Below are 26,042 nucleotides of genomic sequence, written 5' to 3'. Positions count from 1 at the left end.
AGGAAACAGCAAACTCTTATGTCACAGTTTAGGAGGTATGTTTTGCACTACTGCTTAGTGAGTGGTAAAATTCAACAGGAAATCTGTTGGAGAGAAGACTTGTTATATATTTGAGATTCTGCTGTGTTAGTGAATGTTCACTGTAATTAAAAAGGCTTTTCTCTACTTTAGTACCTTGTGGAAAGAAAGCAAAAAGTCTAGATCACCTAGTATATAGGAGGAGTTATATCAAAAACTGCATAACATTTAAACAAATTACATTGAGTCCTCTTATTTTCTTTCTGCCTATGGTTTCTCGCTCTGTATCCTCTTGATTTGTTTTGCGTGTCTGCATCATCCAGTAGCTAGTTGTCTGTCACTTCACCTGTTGTATGTGGAATCTTAGCCTCCCCTCCTGCCCCCGGCTCCTCACCCTTACAGGGTGTCCTGCCCTGACGCTCACAACTCCTTGTCTGCAGTAAGAGCTAAGTGGGAGACGAAATTAAATCCTGTGCTCTGGCCTTCGGTCTATGTTGAAAAGTGTGTGGATTTACTAGAGGTTAGTTCTCTCTTTCTTTCTTTCTTTCTTTTTTTTTTTTTTAAGTTTTGGGTTTTCATACCAGTTTTACCACCTACACATCTTAGAGTGCCAGTTTTGTAAGTATTTTTAACCAAAGTAGGGAACTTCTGCCACCTTCTCTCATTTCCCTCTTCTCAGAGGTGACTCCTTGTACCTCTTTAGCTTATTATTTTATAGTTTCCCTTCCATGTCTCTAAATAACATGCTTGTATTTCTTTATCTTGATTATTTAGTTTTGGACTCTGTTGATTTTCTGGTGTGGAAAATGAGACTTTTAACTCTCTTTCCATGTTCCACCTACCTACCCAACCGCGGTGGGTTTCCCTCTCATTCCCCCAGTATTATATAGCTTCACATTGACTAGGATTAGGCAGGGTGCAGTGTTAAACTGTGAAAACGGTATACACAATTGAACCATGTTGCAGTGTTCACCTTTCTTTTCCTGCACAGCTTTCTTTTTCCTTAGAGGTAATTGTATTATTTTTCATTTGATGAGTTTTCTCTTATCACTGGAAAGCTCCTTGTTCTTTGCCAGCCATTGAATGTCTTCCTAGTATATTCAGAAATGTCAGAACTTGTATCAGCTTCATCTTCCGGAAGAAATGATTCTCGATTCCTTCTGACCTGCTTGGCGCCCAGTGTTATCCTGGGGTCTCCATTCACTTCCTTCCTGGGGAATTCCTTCACCTCTCTGCCTTCTCCTGTGACCCGCCTGTGCCCCATGCCTTCTTTTGGTAGAGTTTCTTTTCCAGCAGCTTCCAGAGAAAAGGCGCATAGGAGGCTTTTTTGAAATCTAGCCACGCTTCCATTTAATTTATAGTTTGGCCAAGTGAGAATTCTGGACTGGAAATCATTCACTTCAGAGTTTTAAAAGCATTCGTCTATTTCCTTTAACTTTTCATGTTACTGTAGAGAATTCTGAAGTCATTGTGATTCCTGGTATCTCTCTCCTGGAAGTTTTTAGAATTTTTTTTTTTGTCCCTAATATCCTGCATTTTCCTGATGAAGTACCTAGGTGTGGGTCTCTTTTTTCTGTTGTGCTGGGCTTTCTCGGGGGTTCTTTTCATCTGTAAACTCCTGTTTTTTAATGACTTCATTGACATTCCCTCCACTTTATAGGCTCTGTGTGCTGGGAACTTTTGTTAAGTTTTCTTCTTCCTGCATAATCTCTCTTTTCTTCTTTTTCCTCCCATTATTTTGTTTTCTATCCCCTGCTGTGGGAGCTTTTGTCAGATGTCTGGTAATCTTGGTTGTCTGTTATATTTTAAACCGGGAGGCGTAAAGCAGGCGGGTGCTCTGAGCATGTGAGCAGCGCTGGCGAGCTGCAGGCTCTGTGCGGGAGGGATCTGGCTGGGTCGTTTTGTGACCCAGTCTCGGTGAGCCTGTCACACTCCCAAGAGAGGAAGCTTCCGACCTCCTGCCTGGGGTTGAAAACCCACGTGCCAGCTGTTCTGCAGCAAAGTTGGAGAGAGCTGGGGTCTTAGAATTTCATTGGAACAGTTTCACTTAATCCTTCCTTGTTTTCGGTAGAACACCCTCGCCTACACAGGTGCCAAATCTCTGCCAGTTTAGAATCCTTCTAACTCATCCTCTCCAGAGACTAGACCTCCAGTTTTTTATAAGGATTGGGGAGGAAGAGTGGCTTGGCTGCACAGAGCCTGATGGGAAGAATCTGGTCATGTAACTGCTTCTCAGAGATTTTTCAAACAGTCCTCCTTCACTCTCACTTCCCGGGGTACATGGTACTAAGTTTCCTCAGCCGTTGTCAATTCAGTGTATGGACTGGGGTGATACTCTTGTTTTTCCCACTCGTCGCGTAGAATCTGGATTCTCAGGCCTGCGAATGCATTGGCCATTCATCCATCGACTTTCTAGTTTCCCAACTTGCACGTGCATGTGTGTGTGTGTCTGTGTGTGTGTGTGTTTAATCCCATTTCTGTCATTTTAATGAGATTTCACGAGAGAATAAAAGACACATCTGTGTGCACAACTCTTTCCCTAGAACTCTTACCTCCTTTTTTCCCTCATTGCTGCAGACAGTAGATGAGTAGTGTTTTTCAATGAGCTCAGTTTTGTTTTTCTCAAATCACTAATACGTGCAGGTTCAATAAGGATGTGCTTGTGAGAGCAGTTTTCCTATTAATGGTGAAGATTGTTGATAGACAAATTGGGATTCTCATAGTTAACTATAATGATTATACTCCATAGATATTCATCATCCTGTAACACTTCACTGCCTTTTCACCCCTTTCTCATGGTCACACTCAGCATGGTCTTTATCAAGCATCCCTGGCCTGGCCATTTAATACCAACCTAACATTGGCCAGACAGGGACCTGCCTGGTTCGAGGCAGCGACCTAAGTGAGATATTTAAGATGGAATCACTGCCCCTGGTGGGAGGGCTGGGAGGCCCCCACTCTACTCTGCAGGCTCCTCCCGTGTCACGCTGCCAAGTGTAGGCCGGGCTGGAATTGTAAATGGAGTTGCACCTGTGTAATTATGCTGTACTATATTTTATGTAAAATTATGTCATTTAAGCTTAATTTTAATAATACTATAAAGCTGGATCATTTTTAACTTATGGTAGAAGGAAAAGTTATGAATTTGAATGATATCTAATATTTATAAACCAAATGAAGAACTTCTAGATTCTTCAACTTGAGCTTATGAACCCCTTGAACTTGTAATAAAAATGTACTCATATATCCACATGAGAATCTTACCACGAAAAATTCACCTGAATCTAGTCAACCCTTTAGAGCTAAAACACCCAGTAAATGGGAAATAACAGAGGAGAGAAGACAAATTAAAATCATTACAAGGAAGCAAACAGACTGTTCCATAATGTGAGCCATTCTGTAGGATGACTGATGTGGTTTATTCAACGTCTCAACAACAACAGTGAAAAACCCTGGTGGGTGGCGTGGGGTAGGGGGGAAGAGGCAGGTGATCACAGGAGCTATAATGTACAGATATGATGTGAAGGGTCCATTGGGTCCCGATTCCAATAAGCCAACTGTGAGAAGACATTTTTGAGACAAAAGAGAAAAATCTGAATTTTGACTGCATATTAACTGATACCAAGAAATTATTGATAAGTAGTTTAGGCATGATAATGGCTTTATGGTTATGTATACTGGAGTGTGCCATTTTATGATATCTACTGTTTACTTTAAAATACTTCAGCCAAAAATGTTTTAAAAGAGTATGAGGGTTTGTTATCCTGTTTTTTCTACTCCTACACATACTTGAATTTTTTATAATGAAAGATTTTTAACTCATAAATTCAAATGTATAAAGGAAATATACCAAAATATCAGCATTTTCAAAATTACAAGTGATTTTTCATTTATGTGAGAGTCAAAAAATTAAGTAATATTTTTTTTGAAAAACATGCCACATGGTAGGTTAATGTTGCTATAGAAATGAAAGATGGAAAGAACGAAATCACCTGAGATACAGGGGTACACTGAGTAGAAATTGAGGGAGGGGAATGTGTCTCAAGAAGAAGACAGGAGGAATTTGATAACAGTTCTCCAATTCCACAGTTTTCCAAGGGCCCTTTTAAATAAATTACACGTGTTCATATATTCCCTGGTGAATTTGATTAAGTGCATAAACTTGCTATGTGTTAGTACTAAACATAGCTTTTTTCTTTAGATGATGAGTCTTTGAGAATGATTTTTGTTCTTTTCCATATTATAAATTTCTTATTCAGTCTTATCCACACAGAGGATTCTCAAATCTTAATAATTCATCAGATTCCAGTGAATTTCATGGAATAGTTGAAAACTAACCATAGCTTTTAAATGTAATGCATCTTTTATTCACAACCATTTTGCTCCAGCTTAAGTTTTTCTCGAAGGCAGTTTGATATATGTTCTTTGCAGTGTTATGAAGGAAAATCCTCCAGAGATGTCCTGAAAAGAGTCGCTGTGAATGCGCTGATGTCGCTTCTGGCCGTCAGTAGAAGAGCACAGAAACACGCGCTGAAGGGTGAGCCACCTGACGCATCAGCTCTTTTTATGGCATGCTTTCAATTCGTATATTTTACTGCCTGTTCGTTTTAATTTTCTTTGGACTCAAAAGTGTAAAGAGCTTTAGTGTCAGTAAAAAAATACAGGTTTTATTTTCCCTGTACAGAAACATAGTAAACATGCATTACTTTTAAAATAAAAAGATTACACACGTAGATTATTTTTTGTGTAATGATTCTGACTCCAGAGAATCTATATCTAAATATTAGAGAAGCTTTTAAAAGTAGCACATCACTCAATTTCATAATAGTAACTACAAGCACATATTGCACACGTGAAGAAATCACGTAGTTTTGATAGTACTAACAACTGCATTAGATGATCCTATATTTTCGTAGAAATTTCCCCTCTAGTGTGTCATAATTTCTCATCTGGAATCAGGGAGCACAGGTCTTAGAGATGAAAGAGAACATCAAGCAGCAACATCAAGCCCACTAATTTGAGTTGTGACTTTGCTACTGAAACAAACTCTGCACGGCTCCAACGTAAATGAGACGTGGGTGGTATCATACTAAGTTGAAAACAAGCGGGCTTTAGCATTTTAGTTCTCTTACGTTTTTATCCTCTGATTCATTAACGTCTCACTGAAAGTGCAAAAATGAAGTTGGTTGGAAATAGAAAATGTTATTTTTTTGAGAGTTTGTTATGTGTAGTTTTAACTTTTTCGGAAATGGAATATCCTTTTGATTGTTTTGGATTTTGCCTTTCAGCCCATCTAATAGACAGTTGCGTGGAGCAGATGAAGCACATTCACGCACAGCTGAACCTGGAATCTCTGAGGCCTGGGAGGGCAGCACTGAAGAAAAAGGTGACTGAATTCTCAAGTTCTGGGAGGCAGGAAGGGCCATACGTAGAGACCGTCTCTCCAGTATCCTTGTGCTTATAAATGACACCAACGTTTGGTTGAAATGAGTGTCTGTTTTAGAAGAAAGGTACAGCCAAATAAATGAATGGGATTTCTACATTAGCAGGTTTGCATTTGGGGTTTGTGTGTGTGTGTGTGTGTGTCTCTCTCTCTTAGTTCTCACTTGAAAATCTTTTAATGAGATTTATATATCATATGTTGTTGTTATAAGCATTTTGGAGTGTGCGTGATACGTTTTTATACTACAAAAAGAAAACCTTTCTCTCATAGGTTCACTAGCAATGAGATAACTTCCTAAGTGTTTTCTACATGGTAGGCACTATTCTAAACATTTCGTATTTATTATCCCCTGCACACTCATGACACCACAGTCACATAACTAATAATGGATAAAGCCGCTGTTTGCCCCGTATCTGCGTGGTTGCAGAGCTGGTATTCCTAATCCGTGTTTATTTCCTTCCATGACGTCTGAATGTCTCTTTTAAGCGTTGAGTCTGCTGGACTCATGTTCAAACTGCATTTTCATGGTAAACTTGAAATAACACAGGTTTTTAAAAAAATTATATTTTGTATTGAGATTACATTGGTTTATAACATTATATGTTTCATGTGTACAACATTATATTTCTATTTCTGTATACGCTACACCACACTCATCACCAAAAGTTTAGTTTCCATCTGTCACTGTAGAGTTGACTCCCTTTACCCTTTTTGCCCTCCCCCTCATCCCTTCCCTTTCTGGTAACCACTGCTCTGGTCTCTGTATCTCCGTGTTTGTTTGTGTTTATTTTGTTTGGTTTGTTCATTTGTTTTGGGGTTTTTTGTTTGTTTGTTTGTTTTTTATATTCCACATGTGGGTGTAATCATGCAACATTTGTCTTTCTCTGTCTGACTTCTTTAACTTAGCATAGTGCCCTCAGGGTCCATCTGTGTTACTGCAAATGGCAGGATTTTGTGTGTGTGTGTGTGTGTGTGTGTGTGTGTGTGTGTGTGGCTGAGTAATATTCCATTGGATATATACACCACATGTTTTTAATCCATTCATCTGTCAGTGGTCACTTAGGTTGCTTCCATATCTGAACTGTTGGAAATAACACAGTTTTTATATAATAGCAATGGTTAATACTAATAACTATGGTTAAAAAGATCTGCCACACAGGCTTACTGAGAAAGTGAATATGTGTATATGTTTATAAGTATATCTATTATATATACATATAATATATATATATAGATCTAAGACCATTATTGCAGCAGTCTATGTAATAACTAGTTTCTACTGCATTTGATAAGAAACCAAGAAAAAGCCATATTTGATAATTTCATTGGTCCAGGGGCTTATATGTTTGTCAGTTTCTTTTCTTGCCTCTTTTCCTTTTTCCTCTCATGCAGAGGCCCTTTACTTCATCATTGAGAGTGTCAGCCAACACCTGATATGACTGAAAACCAGTCAGTACCTGCTTCACTTTATCGAGATGAAACATGGAACTTATATATCTCAGTTCCTCCGTGCTTGATAGAACAGAAATAGCTTTTTCTTGGTGGATGCGCTTCTCGAGATATGGTCATCTTTCAGAGATCATTAGCCTGTCAGTTCCCTCAAAGCTATGGTGGTCAGGCACAGTGAGAGCATAGCTGCATTGTAATGTGACCCAGGGGAGAAGGAATTACTGTATGTAAAAAGTGGAATATGCTATTGTTGTTCACATTTTTCAACTGCTTTTTGTTTAAACAGGAGGATGGTTTTATTAAAGAGTTAAGCATTGCCATGCAGCTTCTAAGAAATTGTCTTTATCAAAATGAAGAATGTAAAGTAAGTAGAGCTTCTTTCCAAAATTTTGATAGTGCTGTTATTAAACAGTTTAAATTTTATATGAGATAATTAGGGAAAATGGAAAACTCTTTGAATTTTTTTTTTGATGCACGGTTGATTGGTTTGTAAGCTCAGTGTTCATTCTCAGAAATGGATGCACCTAATCTTATCATAATTCCTCAACCCTGATGACATTTCTTATGTCGGCGTTTTATCACTGAAACTTTAACTTCAGGCAGCTAAAGCAAACTTGAGCCTCTTTTTTTCTACCGGTAGCCATTTCGGTTGTTTTTTTTTTTTAACTAAGATGGAATGAATGGCTGTGTATGTCTTTTTTTTTTTTTTTAATTAATTAATTAATTAATATTTGGCTGCGTTGGGTCTTCGTTGCTGCACGCAGGCTTTTCTCTAGTTGTGGCGAGTGGGGGCTACTCTTCGTTGCAATGCGTGGGCTTCTCATTGCGGTGGCTTCTCTTTGTTGCAGAGCACGGGCTCTAGGCTTGCGGGCTTCAGTAGTTGTGGCACGTGGGCTCAGTAGTTGCGGTGCGTGGGCTCAGTAGTTGTGGCACACGGGCTTAGTTGCTCCGCGGCATGTGGTAATCTTCCCAGACCAGGGCTCGAACCCATGTCCCCTGCATTGGCAGACGGGTTCTTAACCACTGCACCACCAGGGAAGCCCCATGGCTATGTATGTATCTTAAGGCAGAATTTTTTCAAAGGTGGTTGTTAGACAGCTGTCCAAGGGGATAAGTAGAGGTGTCTGCATCCATAGGAAAGAAGATGAGGGTGTCTCCTGCTTCAGAGGAGAAATCGCTTACTGCTGTTGCCGCGTGTGGGCCTGTTGACGTGCAGGAGGTTCTTCACTCCCAGCTCTGCCGCAGCCCCTCTGTTGTTTTGCTCTGTCTGTGAGCATTGACGCTGTCATTTAACACAGCCGTTGGTGCTGTTATACAGGATATAGTGTCTGGAACACTTTGATTTGCTTGGTCATAGTGATACGACACTTTTGAAGAACTAGCTTCCACACAGAATTACTATGGAAAATGACTAAGATGAAGATAAATTACAGAAGTTTTCTTTTTTAAAAAAATTTCTTACTTTTTTTGTTTTTAGTTGTGATGAAACTGGAAAATATATACTATATCTAGGAAATGAACATCTTGAACACATATCCCTTAAACTGTGTAAAATAATCTGTTCAAGACACATGACTAACGTTTACATTTCAAAGCAATTTGATGGGAATTAAGCATTGATAGATTCCATTAAGATTCCCAATGGCACAAACTTTTTACTCCAAATAGAGGTGTCATTTACTAAGCTTGTTAGGGTCCTTGTGACTGGGTGCAGTTGGTGTGCGTCCGTGACACCTCACTCAGGCAACACGCCAGCACACTTTCCAAGTAGGATCTGCCTGTGGACTTCCGAGATGCTCGCCTGGGTACTGGTTGCAAGTGTAGTGTTCACATTTGTAACACATTAGCCAACTATGAAAGTGTAATCTCTCCGTAAGTCACGTGTTTCTGCATTTCCGAGTTGTTTAATAAGGAATCCAAAGAAGAATATTTAGATTACTCTTGAGAATAAACATAGTTCTAGGGGGCAAAGATTCTTAATTTCTTTTCCTGTTCCAACTTACCTGAGGTGTGTGACACACTCCCATCACTAACTGTTGGTCACTCTTGTGGTGATTCACCAAGTCGCCCACGCCCGCCCCACCCCGCTGTCTATACGTATGACACGGAGGAGTCTCTGTACCGGAAAGGTCACCGGGGCTGTGAGGTGGAGGGACTGAAGGGCGGGCAAGGTTAGAGGGGTGAGTGTGCTGGTGCAGTAAGAGGTGACGAGACCTTAGCCGGGCAGGGAGAGCGGGGAAGGGGGGGGGGGCAAACGCGAGGGACGGAGGAGAGAGAAGAGGGGTGTAGAACGGCCTCCAGGCTCAGGTGTACCGCAGGCGTGCCCAACAGAGCGGCGTGTAGCCGTGAGGGGTCCCCACGTTGGGTTCGCACGTCGTAGTGTAAAGTGTCTTCGGGCTATCAGGGTGGAAGGTGGCTGGTGGTCAGTGGATTACCTGGCTCTGGGACTCTGAGGGGCAGCGCAGACTGGGGATCTTAGGAGTTAACAGTGCATAGAGGTGTTTGTAGCCGTGACTATCGTTGAAATTTCCCAAGAGAGCATATAGTGAAAGCCTAGGTCATATCCTCAGAAAATGTAACCATTTAAGAGGAGACAGAAAACAGCTGAGAAGGGAATGCTGGAGAGAGTTTGGAGGGGTTCTAGGATAGAGGGACTGCATGGAAATGAAGAAGAAAGAGCCCTTAATAGTTGCCACAGCGCCTGAGGGTTTGACAGCTATAAAGGTAGGAGCGATTTTACCAGCCTCATCAGTTCAGAAAAGAAATTGAAGTAAGCTGAAGATTAAATAATAGCTGGAAAATGACAGCAGTAAGAGTACTCTTCCTAGAAGCTTGGTTCTGAAAAGCAGCATTTATAATTTAGGACATACAGCATCAAAGGAAGCTAGTCTGTATGTTTACTCCTAACATGTAAAGTGCTTAAATATAAACAGAAATGAGCAAATCGGGGCCTAGTTATTAAAGAGACAGGAAGGGAAGAACTAATAGATGGGTAGAGATCCCTGAGGAGGCACACGGGGCTGTGTTCCAGAACACAGATGGACAGATCAGTCTCTGCCGAAAGAGGAGCACCTATTCCTCACTGCCAGGCAGGAAGGATGAATGCAGGGATACACAGATAGACCGTGTGGATGGAACGGCGGAGTAGAGAAGGAGCTCATACCTCATCGTTTCTGTCTTCTCTGTGAAACAGTAAGCAGGGTCGTCTGCGGCAGTCGTAGGGCTGTGCTCCAAGCCTGTGGAGAGTGGGGAGTAGCATTGGGAATAACCTGCCTACTCTCTTTACGGAGTACTGATACTCCATAAAATTGTGTAGGGCATTATATGAAGGCCCACACGTGTGCACATGGGTCTACAAATTGCCTAGTAATTCTGTTCATTAAAAAAATTGTTGCATTTACTGCCAATAGTTATATTTTATCCATAATATTGTCCCAGCGGTAACTGATCTTCGTAATAAAAACTGAGTTACTTAAGAATGATTGATTTAGCATAATATTTTGACTGAAGTTTATCATATTCAGCTTATTTAAAAACAGTAGTCTACCTCTGATCTATCTGTCTAACCACACATATTAGATACAGATACATATACATACACCCAGGGAGAGGGGGGGAGGGGAGAACTCAGAATTGATCAGAATGTTTCCTTAACGAGAAAATCCCTTTTCTTAACCATATCATAGCATTTATAAGAGTTTATTTAATGTTGCAAGATATCACTGTCTTGCTTAATTTACAGGTTCAGAAGCTGTTTTTCTACATTTCTGACCTAAGCTGCGTATTCTGGTCACCCCAGTGTTGCAGGGACTTCCTGAGACTGGTCAGGCTTGTGGTCAGGGCAGTCCGGGTTGCAAGGTGCTGAATCTGTCCATAGGATTCCTTTCTCTAATCAGAATAAAAATCAATTCAGTTTTTGTCTCATGTTGGTGACAAGTTTTCTGGCTTTGATTTTAATTTATATTTTCATTATTCAGACTAATGCTGCCCTTGTTTCCTTCCTGCTGCAGGAGTCAGCCCTGGAAGCTCATCTCGTCCCTGTCTTGCACGCTCTCTGGCCTTGGCTTTTGATGGATGATTCACTGATGCAAACTGCCCTGCAGCTGCTTTGTGTCTATACTGCAAATTTTCCAAATGGTAAATGGAACCCAATGCCGCCTTTCAAAAATATACTACAATACTAATCTTATGTAATGTTGTTAAAGTGGAAAAATGAATATACATTTTGAAGTGTTTCTTCCACTTATTTGAGGGTATGTTGGTTACAGGTATGCTTTCTCATAGGTATCATAAGAACGAGCAGTTACGTTAGTATATGTTTGATGAGACAGAAGAGTCATTAGACAGCTCAGGGAATAGAGAGGGAGAAACTGTCGCAATTATATGGCAGCAGAACGTTGAATTTAAGAGGAAAATTGAGAGTGAAAATTATGATGGAAGACCTTAAAAACAGGTTAAGGTTAAAACTTTAAGAGATTCCAGAGCAGGAGGCTGGCGTGATGAAAGGTAGTTCTGGGTTCGGTTGGCTTGGCAACAGTTGGTATCGTTGGGGTGCCTCTTTCATTCCTGCACTTGACAGACTTTTTATTGAGAGCCTCCCGGGGCCCTGCATTGTTAGAGGCCAACAACTAAGAGAGAGCAGAGCAAGCGGGGAGGTGACTTGGGAAGAGAGGAGAAGGTGTGAGGTAGCTGTTTGAGGGGAAGGAAGTGGGGGGCACTGTGGGCAGTGTGAGTTTCCCATGTAAACTTAGGGTCACAGATTTAAGGTTTAGTCAGCAAGTTGAAGGTTTGCGTGCTTCTTCTAGCAACAGTCAGCAGCGTAGCAGTTGGATTCTCCGGGTATCAGAAGACAGACAGAGAAAGGAGCGGAACTGAGAACATTCACAGCCGTCTTGGCACCGCTGTGTGCTGGGGGGTGGCTTTTTCCTCCCTCCACCCTGGAGCCGCCCGTCCTGTCGCCCACTCCGCGTGCCTCTGGCCGTGTGAGCTGGCGGGAGCGGAGCCTCAGGCTCTGTGGTGTATGGAGAGCACTGCAGGGCGGCGGCGTCCTTGTTTTCAGGCCGCTGCTGTTGACTTTCCCTCCTCACTCCTGCTCTCACTGCCGCCCACCCCGGCTCACGGCCTCTCGCAGCGTGACCGGCGGGGCACGGCCGTCTCTGAAGTGTGGCCTCTGCACATCACCCTTCTTTACCCCACCCTTCACTCCTTAATTTAGGGTTTAGGGAGGTGTGCTTAGGGGAAGAAAAGTATCCGTTGCAAAATACTGAGCAAAAGAAACATGTATTGGGTTGGCCAAAAAGTTTGGGATTGTTCCATAAGATGCTACAGAAAAACCCGAACAAACTTTTGGCCAACCCAATACTTTACGATAAATCTTTGAAACCATAATCTATGTTGCTTACATACTTACAGTTGATGCAAATATTAGAATGTGGTTCTAATTGAGGAAGAAGCTTTTTATTTTCCTGTCTTGTTTGTTTCCAAGCAAACCTGGATCATTTAGTGATAGTTTTGTGTAATGAATGGAAACCTTGGTATTTGGATACTGCTATGTAGTGTGAATACAGGAAAGATCACTCTATTTATTTGTGTTTACCTACCTTTTATGAGTTTATTTTACAGAATGTATTTGATTCAGATCTAGTTGTACTTAAGCTGGCCTCCTTGCATGGACTTTCACAAGCTAATGACACCTTAGGCTTACGTTACAATACAATAAAATGCATTTCTAATTCTTTTATGATTATTTTTCTCCTTCGATAAATCCCATATGGTTGTTTAATTTACTGAGTAAACACTGGACTCTGGAAAACCAGTTGATGCTACTGCTGGCGCTCGCTGCTTGTGAGCTGTGTGACCTTGAGCAAGTCACTGACACCTCTGAGCCCTGAGACGTCGTTTAGCGTATATAGCTGGTGGCATTTGTCCTGTCCTCCCACCCCAGGATTATCGTGTTCCTCATTTTTTTCTTCTGTAAAATGGAGGCGTTAGACTACAGTGTTTTTAAATGCTTTATTGAGGTCATTAAGGCCCTCAGTCCGTTAGATCAGATGCAGACATATCAACACCGGCCTTCAGTGCTATTGCAGTTCACAGGCTAATGGCCAAGTGCTTTGATAGACAGACATGCTTTACCACTCAGGTTGTTGAACTAAAGCGTGACGCTGAGACGACGTTGTGATAGACTGTTGTTTTTGAAGGTTGCAGTTCTCTCTGTTGGTCAAGTTACGGACAGTATCCTGTTCAAGCTGCACATCGAGGGGCCCCTGGCAGCTCCCTGATGCTGTGTATCCTGAAGATGGCTTCCCAGGTGCCTCTCGAGAACACTGCAGTCCAGCAGATGGTTTTCATGTTTCTTTCAAACCTGGCCTTGTCTCATGACTGTAAAGGGGTAATTCAAAAAGTAAGTACTTAAACTCTCCTTCCTATCACAAAAAAGAGACTCAGTAAAATAATCCTTTCAACCGAGGACATGTGTGAAAAAGGTCTAGAACTCAGTTTCTAGGATTAATTATTATGATTTTAAGGCATTTTATTTTAAAGGATTGTAAAAAGATCAGGAGGTTCACTTTGTTTAAAGCCTGTTGATAGGTGATACATGAAAAGTGACAGAAACTAGAATATGATCATACCATTCCCTTTTAGTTTGTCTTCTTAGCTTTTGGACTGTATTTTCTCTCTCTCAGAGATGACGGTTTTAGAAAGACAGCTGTGTTACATTTATTTGAGATCATAAAAGCGATATATTGGTCTTTAAACAGACCAAATTGAGCAGTAACAGTTCTAGTTCAATTTGCATTGTCAAACGGTTTGTGAAATCACGGCCCCTCCCCAAGTTAGACCTAACTTCTTTATGGCACACAGGTGACTTTTCAGTCCCTGAGACTCCTGTGTCAGAACGTGACTTCCCACTGCTGCTTTCAACTTGGGCGCTTTAAGAGGGACGGTTGGCTTAAGCAAACCCAGTACACGTGTTCCCTTAGGCTGTATTTAGGTGCATATAAACAGGATCCCTAATTTGGAAGATCCCTTAAAATTTGAATATGGTCAGGTTATCTGTTACTTACTAGTACATAGTAATTTGAATGCTTCCCTTTCATTTACATGAAGGCCAAGGTAAATTGCAAGAGTTGACCACATTCATAGGAACTGAGTCTCCTTTTCCTCTATTGTATCATCTCCCCAGCCACCACCCCCTCCAAAAAAAAACACACTTTGAGTGCAATCTCTAAATAAATAGCAGTCTTACTAAACAAAGGTCTTCTCAGTGGTATGTTGGAGCTAACTCACGCTGGTTCATGAGTGTTTTTGTTAATTTTCAGGAATTTTGCAAGCCAGCTGACATCTTGGTGGTATCTTGAAATCAGCCATGGTGGGAATATTCACGCCATGCACATCAGGGACCTACTACTCTCACCTCAGCTGTTTATTTGCCAGCACATGGCTGGATATTTGCTGTGTGTGTGTGTGTGTGTGTGTGTGTGTGTGTGTGTGTGTGTGTGTGTGTGTGTGTGTGAAGTCATCCGGAACTGGATTTTGTTGGGGGAGGGGCAGTGCTTTCTGCCACTTCCTTATGGAGAGCACGCTGGTAGGAAGCAAAGTAGGAATTCCCAAGTGGAATATAGATGCTAATCTTGGATCTGATGTGTGACTGAGCTGATGCTTATTCTTTTTAAGCTTCAGTTTCTTCATTCAAAAAAATTTTAGGTTAAACAAAATGATCTCTAAGATATTTCAACCCCCAATCTATGATTTGGTAAGGTACTTAAGCATATTTTGCTTTTCTCCTTTTTTTAAAAAAAAAAAAAAATTTATTTATTTGGTTGCGCCGGCTCTTAGTGGCGGCAGGCGGGCTCCTTAGTCGCGGCATGCATGCGGGGTCTAGTTCCCTGACCAGGGATCAAACCCGGGCCCCCTGCATGGGGAACGCGCAGTCCTATCCACTGTGATACCAGGGAAGTCCCCTTTAGCGTATTTTGATATAAGTGTGATCGGACTCCATTTCATCAGATTTCCATTTCAGGTGCAGATCGGTCAGGTTATTTTTCCTCTGCTCTAATTAGGAATCCTCCAAGCCTTCCTCTGCTCATTGTTACGACGAGCCCTGGACGCTTTCAGCTACACCTCCCGTAACTCATCTCTAGTTATTAGAAAATGTAGCTAATGCTGTTGTACAACTAACATTCTAAAATCATCTGTTTTCTCTCTACCATGGCATATTTCTTTGCATTCTACCCAATGCAGGAAATCGTCTAAAAACGTCTTCAGGCCCAGCAAAAAGAAGGACTGCCCAGAGCATAGTTACAATTTAAAGTACTATCATATATTTTATCACTGTTGTCAACTCCAGATCTCCAAGATCATGGCAGAATCTAGCTGAATGGGAAAGACAAGGGATGAATTTAAGAAGCAGTAATTTGGGCTGAGAGGTGGGAAGAGATGTGAGTGACGGCAAAGGCAGGGCAGAGTGGGATGCAGTTCTGCAGTTTACTTGTTGCTTGGGCGGTGTTGCTAATGTTTCTGTAGCTCGTTTCGTTCTTGTACTCAGTCCTTTTACATAAAAGTGCCAAACTTATTTTATAGATTCAAACCAAAATTTTGATTTAGGTGTAGGGGAACCCAAGAAATAAGCCAGAATAAATTGTTAAACAGGAAGAAAGATGAGCTATTCTGGAGAGTTGTGAAAGTTAAGCGATTGTATTTCTGCACCCTGATCCAAATGCCTATGGTTCCCATGCTGTCCTGGGCTTCTTCTTGATCTAATACTTTTATGCTTTCTTTCCTTGTGTGCATACAGATTATTCTAGGCAATAAGTTATTGTCTTTCACATAGTTCGGGGTTTGGTGTGGTTTTATGGAAGGGGTTTTATTTGGAGGTTGAAATGACTCTTACAGTTAAGTAATGGAGCTTTCTCATCTATAAGTTTGCAAGAATGACATGTAGCCACGAGAAATCATCTGTAATGATGAGCAGCTGGGGTAAAGTGAATATAAGATGTACCCACAGATTGTTTTTAAAAAACACTTGTCCTTGGTACTACCAGAGTTGTTAACTGGTGTCCAAGACTGACTGAGGTTTTGTTTCTTTTTCTTTCCTATAGGATAGCTTTAAATGAGTAGCAAAATTGCCAGAAGGTAGACAGAAAGAGAAAACTCAAGAAGCCTGAAATAATCCCCAAACTGAATGATCAATCCTAAATAACTAAGAGTTGACTAGTTACTTTATCCATCATCAGGAAAGGATTAGTAAGAATTACAATTTGAGTACTATTTTGTTCTCCTTAACCTTTTCACTTACACCTGGAAGCAGTATAGATGGAGTGTTTGGAAGGTATTGGGAGGAAGGAGAAATTAAAGTTGGGGAAGAGAGGAGCAGAATGCTAGTACTTGATCTCTGAGGGACTAGGAAAATAATGAAGAGACTCAAGAGGAAAATAATATTCTCTCTATTTATCCACAGAGTAACTTCTTACAGAACTTTCTGTCTCTGACACTGCCAAAAGGAGGAAATAAACATCTCAGTAACCTGACCACTCTTTGGTTGAAGTTCCTCCTGAATATGTCGTCTGGAGAAGATGGGCAGCAAGTGATCCTGAGGCTCGACGGCTGTTTAGACTTACTTGCAGAGATGAGCAAGTTCAAGCAGAAGAGCAGCCCTTGTCTACCTCTTCTTATTTTTCATAACATTTGCTTCAGCCCTGCCAGTAAGCCCAAGATCCTGGCTAATGGTGAGTATTCTGCCTGTACACCACACGCATCCATTTATACGTGTGGTTATTCCGGTGAAAACACAGAATAGTTTATAAATAATGTGCCAGGTGCTTATTCAGCACGCGCCACGTTCAAGGCCCTGTGGGAGGCCGCGGCTGTAGGGACGAATCGAATCGGGCGTGATTCCCGCCCCTGAGATGCCGCTGAGTCTCCCGGGCTAACAAGTCGCCGCACGACGGCCAGGCTGGATCCAGGAGGTAGCACCGAGCTGGGCCTGGGCCCCACCCCCTCCTCCCGTCCCTCCTCCCGTCCCTCCTGCCGGTCCTCTGACTCCTCCAGCCTTTGAGCGGGCGCTGCCCTGTCCGTGGAGCCTGCCCAGACCAGCCTGCCCACGTGGTAGCCCCACCTCTTCCTCCTGCCTCCCCGCCCTCTCACCCTCTGCCCCTTCCCCTGCTCTACCTTTCGCCATAGCATTACCACCAGCTGCTACGCTGTGTTTTCAGTGTATACCTAGGTGTTCCTCGTCTGCCTGCACCGGAACATAAGCTCTTACAAGTCAGGAGGTTTCTGTCTCTTTTGTTCACGTGTATGCGGAGCAGCTAGAATCGCGCCCGTCACTAGTGGGCGCCCAGTGGGCGTGTGAGCTGGAGGGCGACACCGAGCAGGCAGCAGGGCTCAGGACCCAAGAGCACTGGTGACAGTAGCTTCACAGCGGCTTCATTCTCTGATCTCGGGACAGATGGAGGCGAGGATTGGTGAGCATTCAGACAAACTTTGAAGCAGAAGGAGCGAAATGGAAACATCTGTTTGTGCAGCCATGTGCTGTTTCTCTGAGGGGTGTGCGAATTTCACATTTTATGAGGAGGTGCGTTATCATGAAAAGAAGAGAGGTGGGCTCTAGACTCCCACGTACCTGGTGCCGGATGCCAGGCCCTCGTGCGCTCCCTCAGCGTCGCCTGGGGCGGCTTCTCCGGGTCCACTTTCTTCATCTAGAAAATGGTCCCTCCTTTCTTGACTTCGGTAGAAATCAGTTGTTAACACATAAAGTGCCTCGCGCTGTTTATGGTACGTGGTAGGTGCTCCAGATGTATTAATTCTCTTTCCATTCATGTTTTTCACTTAATCTTTTCTTAGAGGTGTTTTTCTATGAAAGACGGAGTTTTCCAAGTGGAAAGGATTCTGCTTACATTCTGTTGTGTATAGTCATGATTCTGTTTTTCTGATAGTAATTATTGAATTGCTAGAAATGCGGGGGAAGATTTTAGAAGCTCAGCCAGCCTTTAACTTCCCTGGATGAATTCCCGTGGCCCCTCTGCTGGCGCTGTGTGGCCGCCATGGGGGAGGGGCTGGGGGGGCTCCAGCGACTTGTTTCCAGGTTTCCATCCTCCTTCGCTGTGTCTCCCTCAGCCCTTACGCTGTGAAGTGAGGGTGGCGCTAGGGCCCTGCGTCAGGGGGCAGCGAGACGGCCTGTGTGAGGCGCCAGTCCCTCCTCCTGCCGTCACCTGTTAGCAGTCGCCTTCCTCACAATAAGTTGTTCCTTTGGGGACCGCTGACTGCAATTTTATTATTGAGAGAGTTGGGAAGAGGTCAGGCTTTAGGGAGCTAAAGGAAAAGTCTGCCTTTTCCATTTCTGCATCGCTCAGGGTTTGTTTTTTTTTTCACAAATAAGATCTTTTATTTGTCACCATTAAAAGTCTGAATTTTAAACAGATTCTTAGACTGGTGGCTCATATCCATCAGCTGGTTCAACTTTAGCACCTGTCTCGTCCCCGGTAGCTTTTCCAGGACTACTACCTTCACCACGTAGCTCCGTGTGTTTTCCCAGTTCAAACTTGGGCTTCCTCAGCATTTTTACTTTTCTAACAAAGTCATCATGGACCTCTTCTGTGTCTTTTCCAGTGCTGTCTGGAATCAATTTATTGACCACCTCTTTCAAGTCATTTGTCTGCTCTTCTCTGGTTGTGATTTCCATCATCTTCTTCTGGGTCTGGTGGACTTGCTGGTGCTGGGCATAAGAGGTCTTCCCGAATCTGATTGTTGCATTTTTTAGTAAAACCCACACAGAATAGACGAAGCAAATAACCATCGGTAGTCTTGACATCCACGTGAGCTTCAGTCATGGTCTGCCATTTTTTGACCCTGGAGCACATTTTGTCACGCGTAAGGTCCGTGCCACGGAGATTAGTCAGGCAGTTTTTGCCCTGAACGTCCTCGGTGATTAGCTTGAATTTTCTAAATGCAGCTTCATCATTCTGCAGATCAGCAGGGATCACTTCAAAAACACGACCCTTGAGGCCATCAGATGTGATTTTGGTTCCTTGAGTTCTCGTGACCAGTGTTTTCCCAATATTTCTTATATTGAACATAGCTGGTACTTTCACATCATACCAATCTTTCTTAGGAAATTGGTCAACCACTTTCTTCTTGGCTCCCTTTTTGCTGCCTTTCGTAAGACGCTTGTTATTGCTGACCGCCAGGGTGCTGCTCAGAGAGCCAAAAGGCTGGATCGCTCAGGATTTATTTTTAAACGTTTCCTTGTATCAGCAATGAGCTCTCTCCTTCATTAGCTTCAAGAAGGAGCTTTCCCCAGCCCCACAGATGTGAGATCAGGGGCCTTCAAGGCAGGGTAGGAAGCAGCAACTGTGCAGTTTCTACATGGACGTGTCGCAGGCACTGCCTCTGTCTCCAACTTGGGGATCCAGAGGGAATGCTTGGCAGGGTCAGGCAGCTTGAAAGTCTTCCCAGCAAGGCTGCGTGACTCTGATAGTAGCACCCAAACATCCAGTTTAGATGGCCAGGAGTGGAGTGGGCAGTGGGGCTTGACTTTGTTGTTTAAACAGATCCAGAGTACTCCTTGTTTCTGGTCATGTCAGGGTAGGTCTCCTCTCTGAAAACAACAAAAACATGCTAGATAAAATATATTAAAATTCACCTTAAAAAAAATCAAAGAACTGAAAACATAGTGGGAAACTTCTAGGCCAGTTTTGATTGAAAGTCTGTGCCCAGAGAGGTAGGAAGTTTGTAGAAGGCTCTTTAGCTCCCAGGACATTTGCCAGCTTTGTGTGCTTGGGCTTTTGTCCAGGAGTGCCAAGAGGGGAGGGGACAGACGCCGGGAATCTCCGGAGTCTTACGGACCATCCTGCAGGTATTGAGCTGGAATCCCAAAGAACTAACCTCTTAGAAAAGGATGAATCGGAATTAAATTGGTGCCCCGAACCTCATGCAGGCGACTAGAAAGAAAAGAAAAACAAGTGTGAGAATGGGCACCACAGACTGCCCCTCACAGCCCTGCACCCCAGAGACACATAGACAAGTGGCCCATGACCTTGGTCGGAGCTGATCCTCGATTGGCAGTGCCGCTGGGGGCTGAGCAGAAGCAAACTGCCCTCTGATGGATGGAGGACAAGTTTGTACTAGGCCTCAGGGAACCTCCACAAATAATTTTTCAAAAGCATCAGCCAGTATACAGTTAAAGGTGACCAAGCTTGTCAGGAAAAATGGCAACATGAGTGAGAAACAGCAGGGGGAAGAATACCAACTTATCTACCTAGATTTCAGATGTTGGAATCATAAAACACAGGTTTGAAGTGACTTTATTTATACAATATTTAGATAAATAAATGACAAGCTTGAAAGTATTTGCTGGGAATAGGAGACTGAAAAATTGAAAGATTTGGAAAAAGAACCAAGCAGAGCTTCACTGTTGAGTATGATAATCAGTTAGCCACTTATAGGTGTTTAAATGTAAATTAAGATATTCAGTTTGTTAGTCACACTAGCTACATGTGGCTGTTGGCTATCTTATTAGAGCACATACATATAAATATTTCCATCATTGTAGGAAGTGCTATTAGACAGGACTATTCTAGAACTTCAATAGCCAAAATTAAAAACTCAGTATTCATGTCTGGCAGCAAGTTAGGTGCAATGGAGGAGAAAATTTAGGCATTAGAAGATAGATCAGAAAAACAATATCCAGAATGCAGCACAGATAGCTAAAGAAGGTGAGAAAAGATTAAAAGAATAAAGGGTTAAAAAAAAAAAAGGTAAGTGACATAGCGGATACATTGGGACAGTCTAATTGCATGTTTAATTGAAGTCCTCGAAGGAGAGAAGAGAGGAAATGTCAGCGATGACAGCCAAGCATGTTAAGGACTGTTTTCGTCAGACACGAATCCATAGATTCAGGAGACTCAGATAATTCCGAGCAGACAAATAAAAATAAATCCACGTCTGTTCTCTGGAGGTTATTTCTATGTTTCTGTGCGAGTTCAGTTCATACCTATTTGTTAAACTTGAAAATGTTTTACATGCTTTTTTGTGTACATGTTATATTTCACAATAAAATGTGCTTTTTTTAAAAATTGATCCGCTTGCATTATCAGAGGGGACACTACATTTAGTGACCTATATATGTACTTTATTAAAAATTTTAAGAGATAGTAACTGGTTGAAGGAGTTCTGTAAACTCACTGAGATCATGGGGTATATGTTCTGAGTGTCTGATAAAAAGTATGGAAACATCCCTAGATGATCCTCAGATGGAGAACACAGAAATCACCCTGCATTTGATGATGGTCCCTAAGAGTGCCAGCTGCCACCCGTCACCTCCCGTGATGGATTGCATCAGGTAGCTGTGGTATAGAGGCTGGGTCTGGGTAGGTTATGATACAGAGGTGGCGGGGAGCGCAGAGCAGGTGGTGAGGCAGGAGGGGGTGGTCGGCAGAGAGTCGCAGCCCCCACACCTCACTTCCGCGCGGTCTGTCCCTGCTGCACAGAGCTCACTTTATGGAGCCGCCTTTTTTTTTTTTTTCTGTAAAAGATTTTAAATTCCTTAAAATTTCTTTAAAAATGCTAAATAAAATCACTTAAAATCATTTTTGTCTGCTTTAGTTATGGAATCTTTCATCCAACTAGTATTTATTGAGACCCTGCAATAAACTTGCAATGTGAATATTTACCAGTGAGCAGACACACAGACTCTGCCCTCAGCTAGGTTACAGTTTCACTAGGTGCATTCATTGAGGTGGGGATAATGCATAGAGAGAGTTCCCAATAACAAGTGTTTCACCCCTAAGAATGCAACATGTTTTTAAAATCACACATTTTAGAGGGAAAATAATTTGATAGAATTTAATGATACATACGGTTAAGTAGTAAAATAGGTTCATGTATTGTTCTGAAACAGTTGTACGATCTCCTTGGGGCTAGACGTCTCTACTTTAAAATGAGTAGACTGCTGCAGAGAATTCTCAAGTCTTGATTTCATACTCCGGCCAGCCTTGCACAGAGGGGGTGTATCCTGTGTGTTGTTACGCCTGTAAACAACATTTTCCTCTTTTTCTCTCTCTCTCTCTCTCTCTCACACACACACACACACACACACACACACACACACACACACACGCCTTTGAAATGTTTAGTCCTTTTTTAAAAGGCTTAACTAATATGGTATTTCTTGATTACTGTTTTATATAGTAGCCCATGCTATTGATATGTTTGTATAATGTCTTTATAATTTATCGTAAGAGCAAGTCCTATTTTCCTGCATGTGAAAATGTGAGATATGATTGAACGGCTCATTGATAAACCCATTGTGTAATGGCTTACTTCTGCTCTATCGTTGTCTTTAAATGAATGCGCCTTTGTTGAATTAGGGCCGAAAAAGTTAAGCAGCCGTGGCTTCCCTGACAGTTCTGTGCCTGCTGTGAAAACAATTTGTTTCGAGGTGGTTCTCCCACATACCACATGTTATAAAAGATTGCTTTTGCCAACTTTGTATTTGTTTGGTGGGTAAAAAGGGGTTATCTGACCAGTCTAAGATATGAATACAATGTATTGTCTGGGACTGAACTTTTTTTTTTAATGTGCTTATTATTAGAAAAAGTCATTAGTGTGCTAGCTGCCTGTCTGGAAAGTGAGAATCAAAATGCTCAGAGGATTGGAGCAGCTGCGCTTTGGGCTCTGATTCACAATTACCAAAAGGTCAGTTTTTAAAATCGTTGTTGTCCCTAGGGGGCAAACACCAAGGCTCTCGGGACGTCAGAGGACTGTCAGCAAGGAAAAAATCAAAGTCAAAGATAGTGTTGCCTTTGTGCATTCAAACCATTAGTAAACAATCTGTCAAAATCTTTCATGTAATCATTTCAAAAGGAGGTGTCTCAGTTCCAAGTGTTTCTCTCTTGAGTGAATTCTCCCTGTTAATATAACTTGATTTGCCATATTGGTACAATGCTAGTATGAACTGTTTCTTCTAAAAGACGGGTCAAGGAAAAATTCATCTTGAAATCAGGCCGAACGATGAAGTTTTATCCAGTTGCGGGATTCGCCTTTCTCTAGGACGCGTCATCACTGAACTTTGAAGTCAGCTCAGTCCTTGTAAGGCTGCGGCAGAGGGCCGGCCCCAGGGGAACGGCCAGCAGGTGGGACTTGCACCTGCTCTCTCTGGCCTCTGGTCTTCTCTTTGATGGCAGACGTCTCACTCCTGAGAGAAATACCTGTGTGTACCTAGTGGCTGAGTAGTGGCCAGGTGACGGTGTTAGGACAGATGGCCATCCCCGAACGGTGCTCACGCAGCTGGCCGTCCCTGGTGCGCGCTGGCTGGTGTCAGCACTCGTGAGGACAGAGGCCGCTCTTGTCACTGTCACCCCTGTACCCCCAGGGCTCAGCACAGGGTTGTGCACTTTGGAGTCGCTCAGTAAGTACTTGTTGACCAACTGACCGACTGCTAGTATTGCGTACCCTTGATCTGAAATCTGAGGTTTGAGGAAATAATGAAATACTGAAACTGGAATGGCATAGTTTAAAATAGCAAATTAAGATCAGGGGAGAAGGGGGAAAAGGGGAGGGAAGGAAGAACATGGGACAGTAGAGTAAGAATCAAGTCAGATAGGGAAGGACGTGGGCGGTGGCACAGCGGGATGGACTAGTGTAGAATCTCCAGCTACATCATTCTCTTCTGTAGTATCCAGTTTAATACTGCAGTCAACAAGCGCAGACTTAGTATTGTGCTATCCTGATTCTTAAACACATGGGAATAAATCTAATTGATGGATTGCTCTATATTATCCTAGGCAAAAACAACTTTGAAAAATCCATCAGTAAAAAGAAGAGTGGATGAAGCATATTCCACAGCAAAGAAAAGTAAGTTTTATTGTTAAAGAGATTATAGTTAAACTTGGAAGCTGTTCACTGAATTCTCTGATTCATGATATATTTGGACAGTTCACAGCAAAATGGCAGTTTTCTACACTGATGTTTTACACTGATGTTTGAGGAGCTTCTATGTTGAAGCATTGCAAAGTGTGCCAATATTTGGTCCATGTTTTTCATTGTAACATTTTTTAAAATAATAAAATGTTCTAATAGATGAATGTTTGAGATACAGTATCTTCTTAAGACATGTCAGTGATCTTTCTCCAACTCATTTTTTTGTATCAAATTTCTTTTTGCCAGTGGCTACCACTGTGCTAAAGTGTGTTCTTACGTGATAAGAACTAGGCCCAATTAGAATTGACCTTGAACAGAAAATGTTGCTCTAACGTCAGGGAGTTGAATTACAGTCTTCCAAGAATAGATCCCATTGCCCCTGCATCCACTCGGTCCTGTGATGTGAGGCAGCGTTTTCCTCTCAGTGCATTTTTCATTTTAAGTGATACCGGTTTTCAATGAGCATTATTCTCTAAACCTTTTTTCCGCTAAGATACTGAACTGTGTCTTTCCTGTACTGTTCTGTGTCTGTTGGTTATTAATTTGTGTTTTTATAGTGTAATTTTTTGTAAGTGGTTTGGTTTTGGGTTTTTCCCCCCCCCCCCTCTTCGGTTTGTTTCTAGCTATGACCATGAGTTTCTAGAGGCAGTGAATGTTTGAATTTATGTGGTAGGAGAGGTGGTACGTAAAAAGAGCAAGGCATTCATTTGGGATCATAGGTAATAGTGTCCATTATGGAGGTATATTGCTTTTTGTTTATACTCTGTGGCTAAACCAGTAATTAAAAATAAATTCCATAACTTCTTAATTTTTAAAATGTTTAATATTTTATTAAATTTAAAAATATTCTTATAATGCTAGCACATCAAGAATTGGAATAGAACTTTGTCACAGATAATCCTATTCACGTGTGTTTGTGTGTGTGTCTACTGTTCAGTGCAGTGCTAAAGTTTAATAAATTGCTCTTCTGTGCTCTAATTTTTCTATCTCAGCTTTCTTAAACTCAGAAGAAACCCCTCTAAATGCCTATTATTTGAAATGTCTTGAAAACCTTGTGCAGCAACTTAACTCTTCGTGAGTGCTCTGAGATGCTTTGCGAAGCCAGCGGCCACCGGACAGGTGAGCCAACCTTGAAGCAAGTTGTGTGTAGACCTGTCCCTGAAGACGTGCTAAGCCTCTGCATCAAAGGGCATAGAGAGTCCTGGGAACACAAACATTTTTTTTTCTATGCAATGTGTTTTGTAAAAATCCTATTTATCAGTTATTTAATAAAATAAAATATTTTTAGCAACTGAAAATTGACTAATAATTGCTGCTTACAGGCTTTTATCAGTCTCATGAATATAAATTTTAGGCATGGAAAGAAGACATTGTGTTCTGATTTCCTTTTTTAAAAAAATTTTTACATGAAGTTTGGCTCACCAATACAAATCCTTATTTTTCAAAGCATACACATCAGTGAAGGAATATTTGTAGTAAACGTGTATAATTTTGTGAGTAGCTTCTTTTTGCAATTTTTAGTGATAGTAATTCCTTTCCATATGATTTATAAATGTGTTATATTTTATTATTTTCACCTTTCAACCTCTGAAATGTTGTGTAATAAAAAAGGAAGAAATAGTGTTTATGGTCATGTACCGTGGCCCGGGTTCAAATTCTGTCTCAGCTCAGAACATCATGAAGAACAGGAATGTGAAAAATCTAGCAGGAACAACTCTGTCACGGCCTCCTCACATAACTCTTAACTAACATGTAGTTCTGAACTCGGAACTTAAGATTGGGAGTTCCCTGGCGGTCCAGTGGTTAGGGCTCGGCGCTTTCACTGCTGTGGCCCAGGTTCAGTCCCTCATCGGGGAACTAAGATCCTGCATATACACACACATACACCACACACATATATACACACTCATTATTTAGGAAAAAATTTTCTAATTAAATTATGGTTAACAAGAAAAAGAAAAAAAGCCTTTTTTATTTAAGTACTGTTAGCAAATTGCTATCATTAATAAAATAAGCCATGTGATGTTATTTACGCTAGAAGCATGGGGACAAAATATATGTTAAATGCTGAAATAGAAGCAGATAAATTTGTAGTTTCTGAAAGTTATTCATTAGAGATCTGAAAAATAGATCTAGGAAGTTCAGAAGTTTCTGGATAGCCCAAATTAATTTGAAGCAATGGACATGCCAATATTCTGAAAAATTCTAAGAG

The 26,042-nt window shown here is 41.8% G+C and overlaps 2 protein-coding genes across 4 annotated transcripts in view; one reads left to right on the top strand and one right to left on the bottom strand.

The window, feature by feature from the left end:
• RTTN (rotatin) overlaps nucleotides 1–25,403 on the top strand; it is a 136,128-nt gene extending 110,725 nt beyond the window's left edge. For 2 of the 3 annotated variants that reach the window (XM_036823799.1, XM_036823797.1), the window contains exons 41-49: nucleotides 4,450–4,555; nucleotides 5,307–5,404; nucleotides 7,197–7,274; nucleotides 10,921–11,047; nucleotides 13,111–13,313; nucleotides 16,371–16,638; nucleotides 22,503–22,606; nucleotides 23,695–23,764; nucleotides 24,823–25,074. In XM_036823799.1, the coding sequence (XP_036679694.1) occupies nucleotides 4,450–4,555; nucleotides 5,307–5,404; nucleotides 7,197–7,274; nucleotides 10,921–11,047; nucleotides 13,111–13,313; nucleotides 16,371–16,638; nucleotides 22,503–22,606; nucleotides 23,695–23,764; nucleotides 24,823–24,908 (1,140 nt within the window). In that variant the 3' untranslated portion in view covers nucleotides 24,909–25,074. Of the gene's footprint in view, nucleotides 1–4,449; nucleotides 4,556–5,306; nucleotides 5,405–7,196; nucleotides 7,275–10,920; nucleotides 11,048–13,110; nucleotides 13,314–16,370; nucleotides 16,639–22,502; nucleotides 22,607–23,694; nucleotides 23,765–24,822 lie in introns of all 3 variants that reach the window. The other variant, XM_036823798.1, reaches the window with a different exon arrangement.
• LOC118880008 (40S ribosomal protein S3a-like) lies at nucleotides 18,307–19,843 on the bottom strand. Its single transcript, XM_036823360.1, is given in 3 exon segments — nucleotides 18,307–18,644; nucleotides 18,646–19,102; nucleotides 19,839–19,843. Coding segments are annotated over 3 exon segments (771 nt in total). The 3' UTR covers nucleotides 18,307–18,335.
• Nucleotides 25,404–26,042: the final 639 nt, after the last annotated feature.

This window comes from Balaenoptera musculus, chromosome 14 (assembly GCF_009873245.2).
Source record: "Balaenoptera musculus isolate JJ_BM4_2016_0621 chromosome 14, mBalMus1.pri.v3, whole genome shotgun sequence".
Lineage (NCBI taxonomy): Eukaryota > Metazoa > Chordata > Mammalia > Artiodactyla > Balaenopteridae > Balaenoptera > Balaenoptera musculus.
Note: the sequence above shows the minus strand (reverse complement) of the source record. Positions and strands in the feature narration are given on the sequence as shown.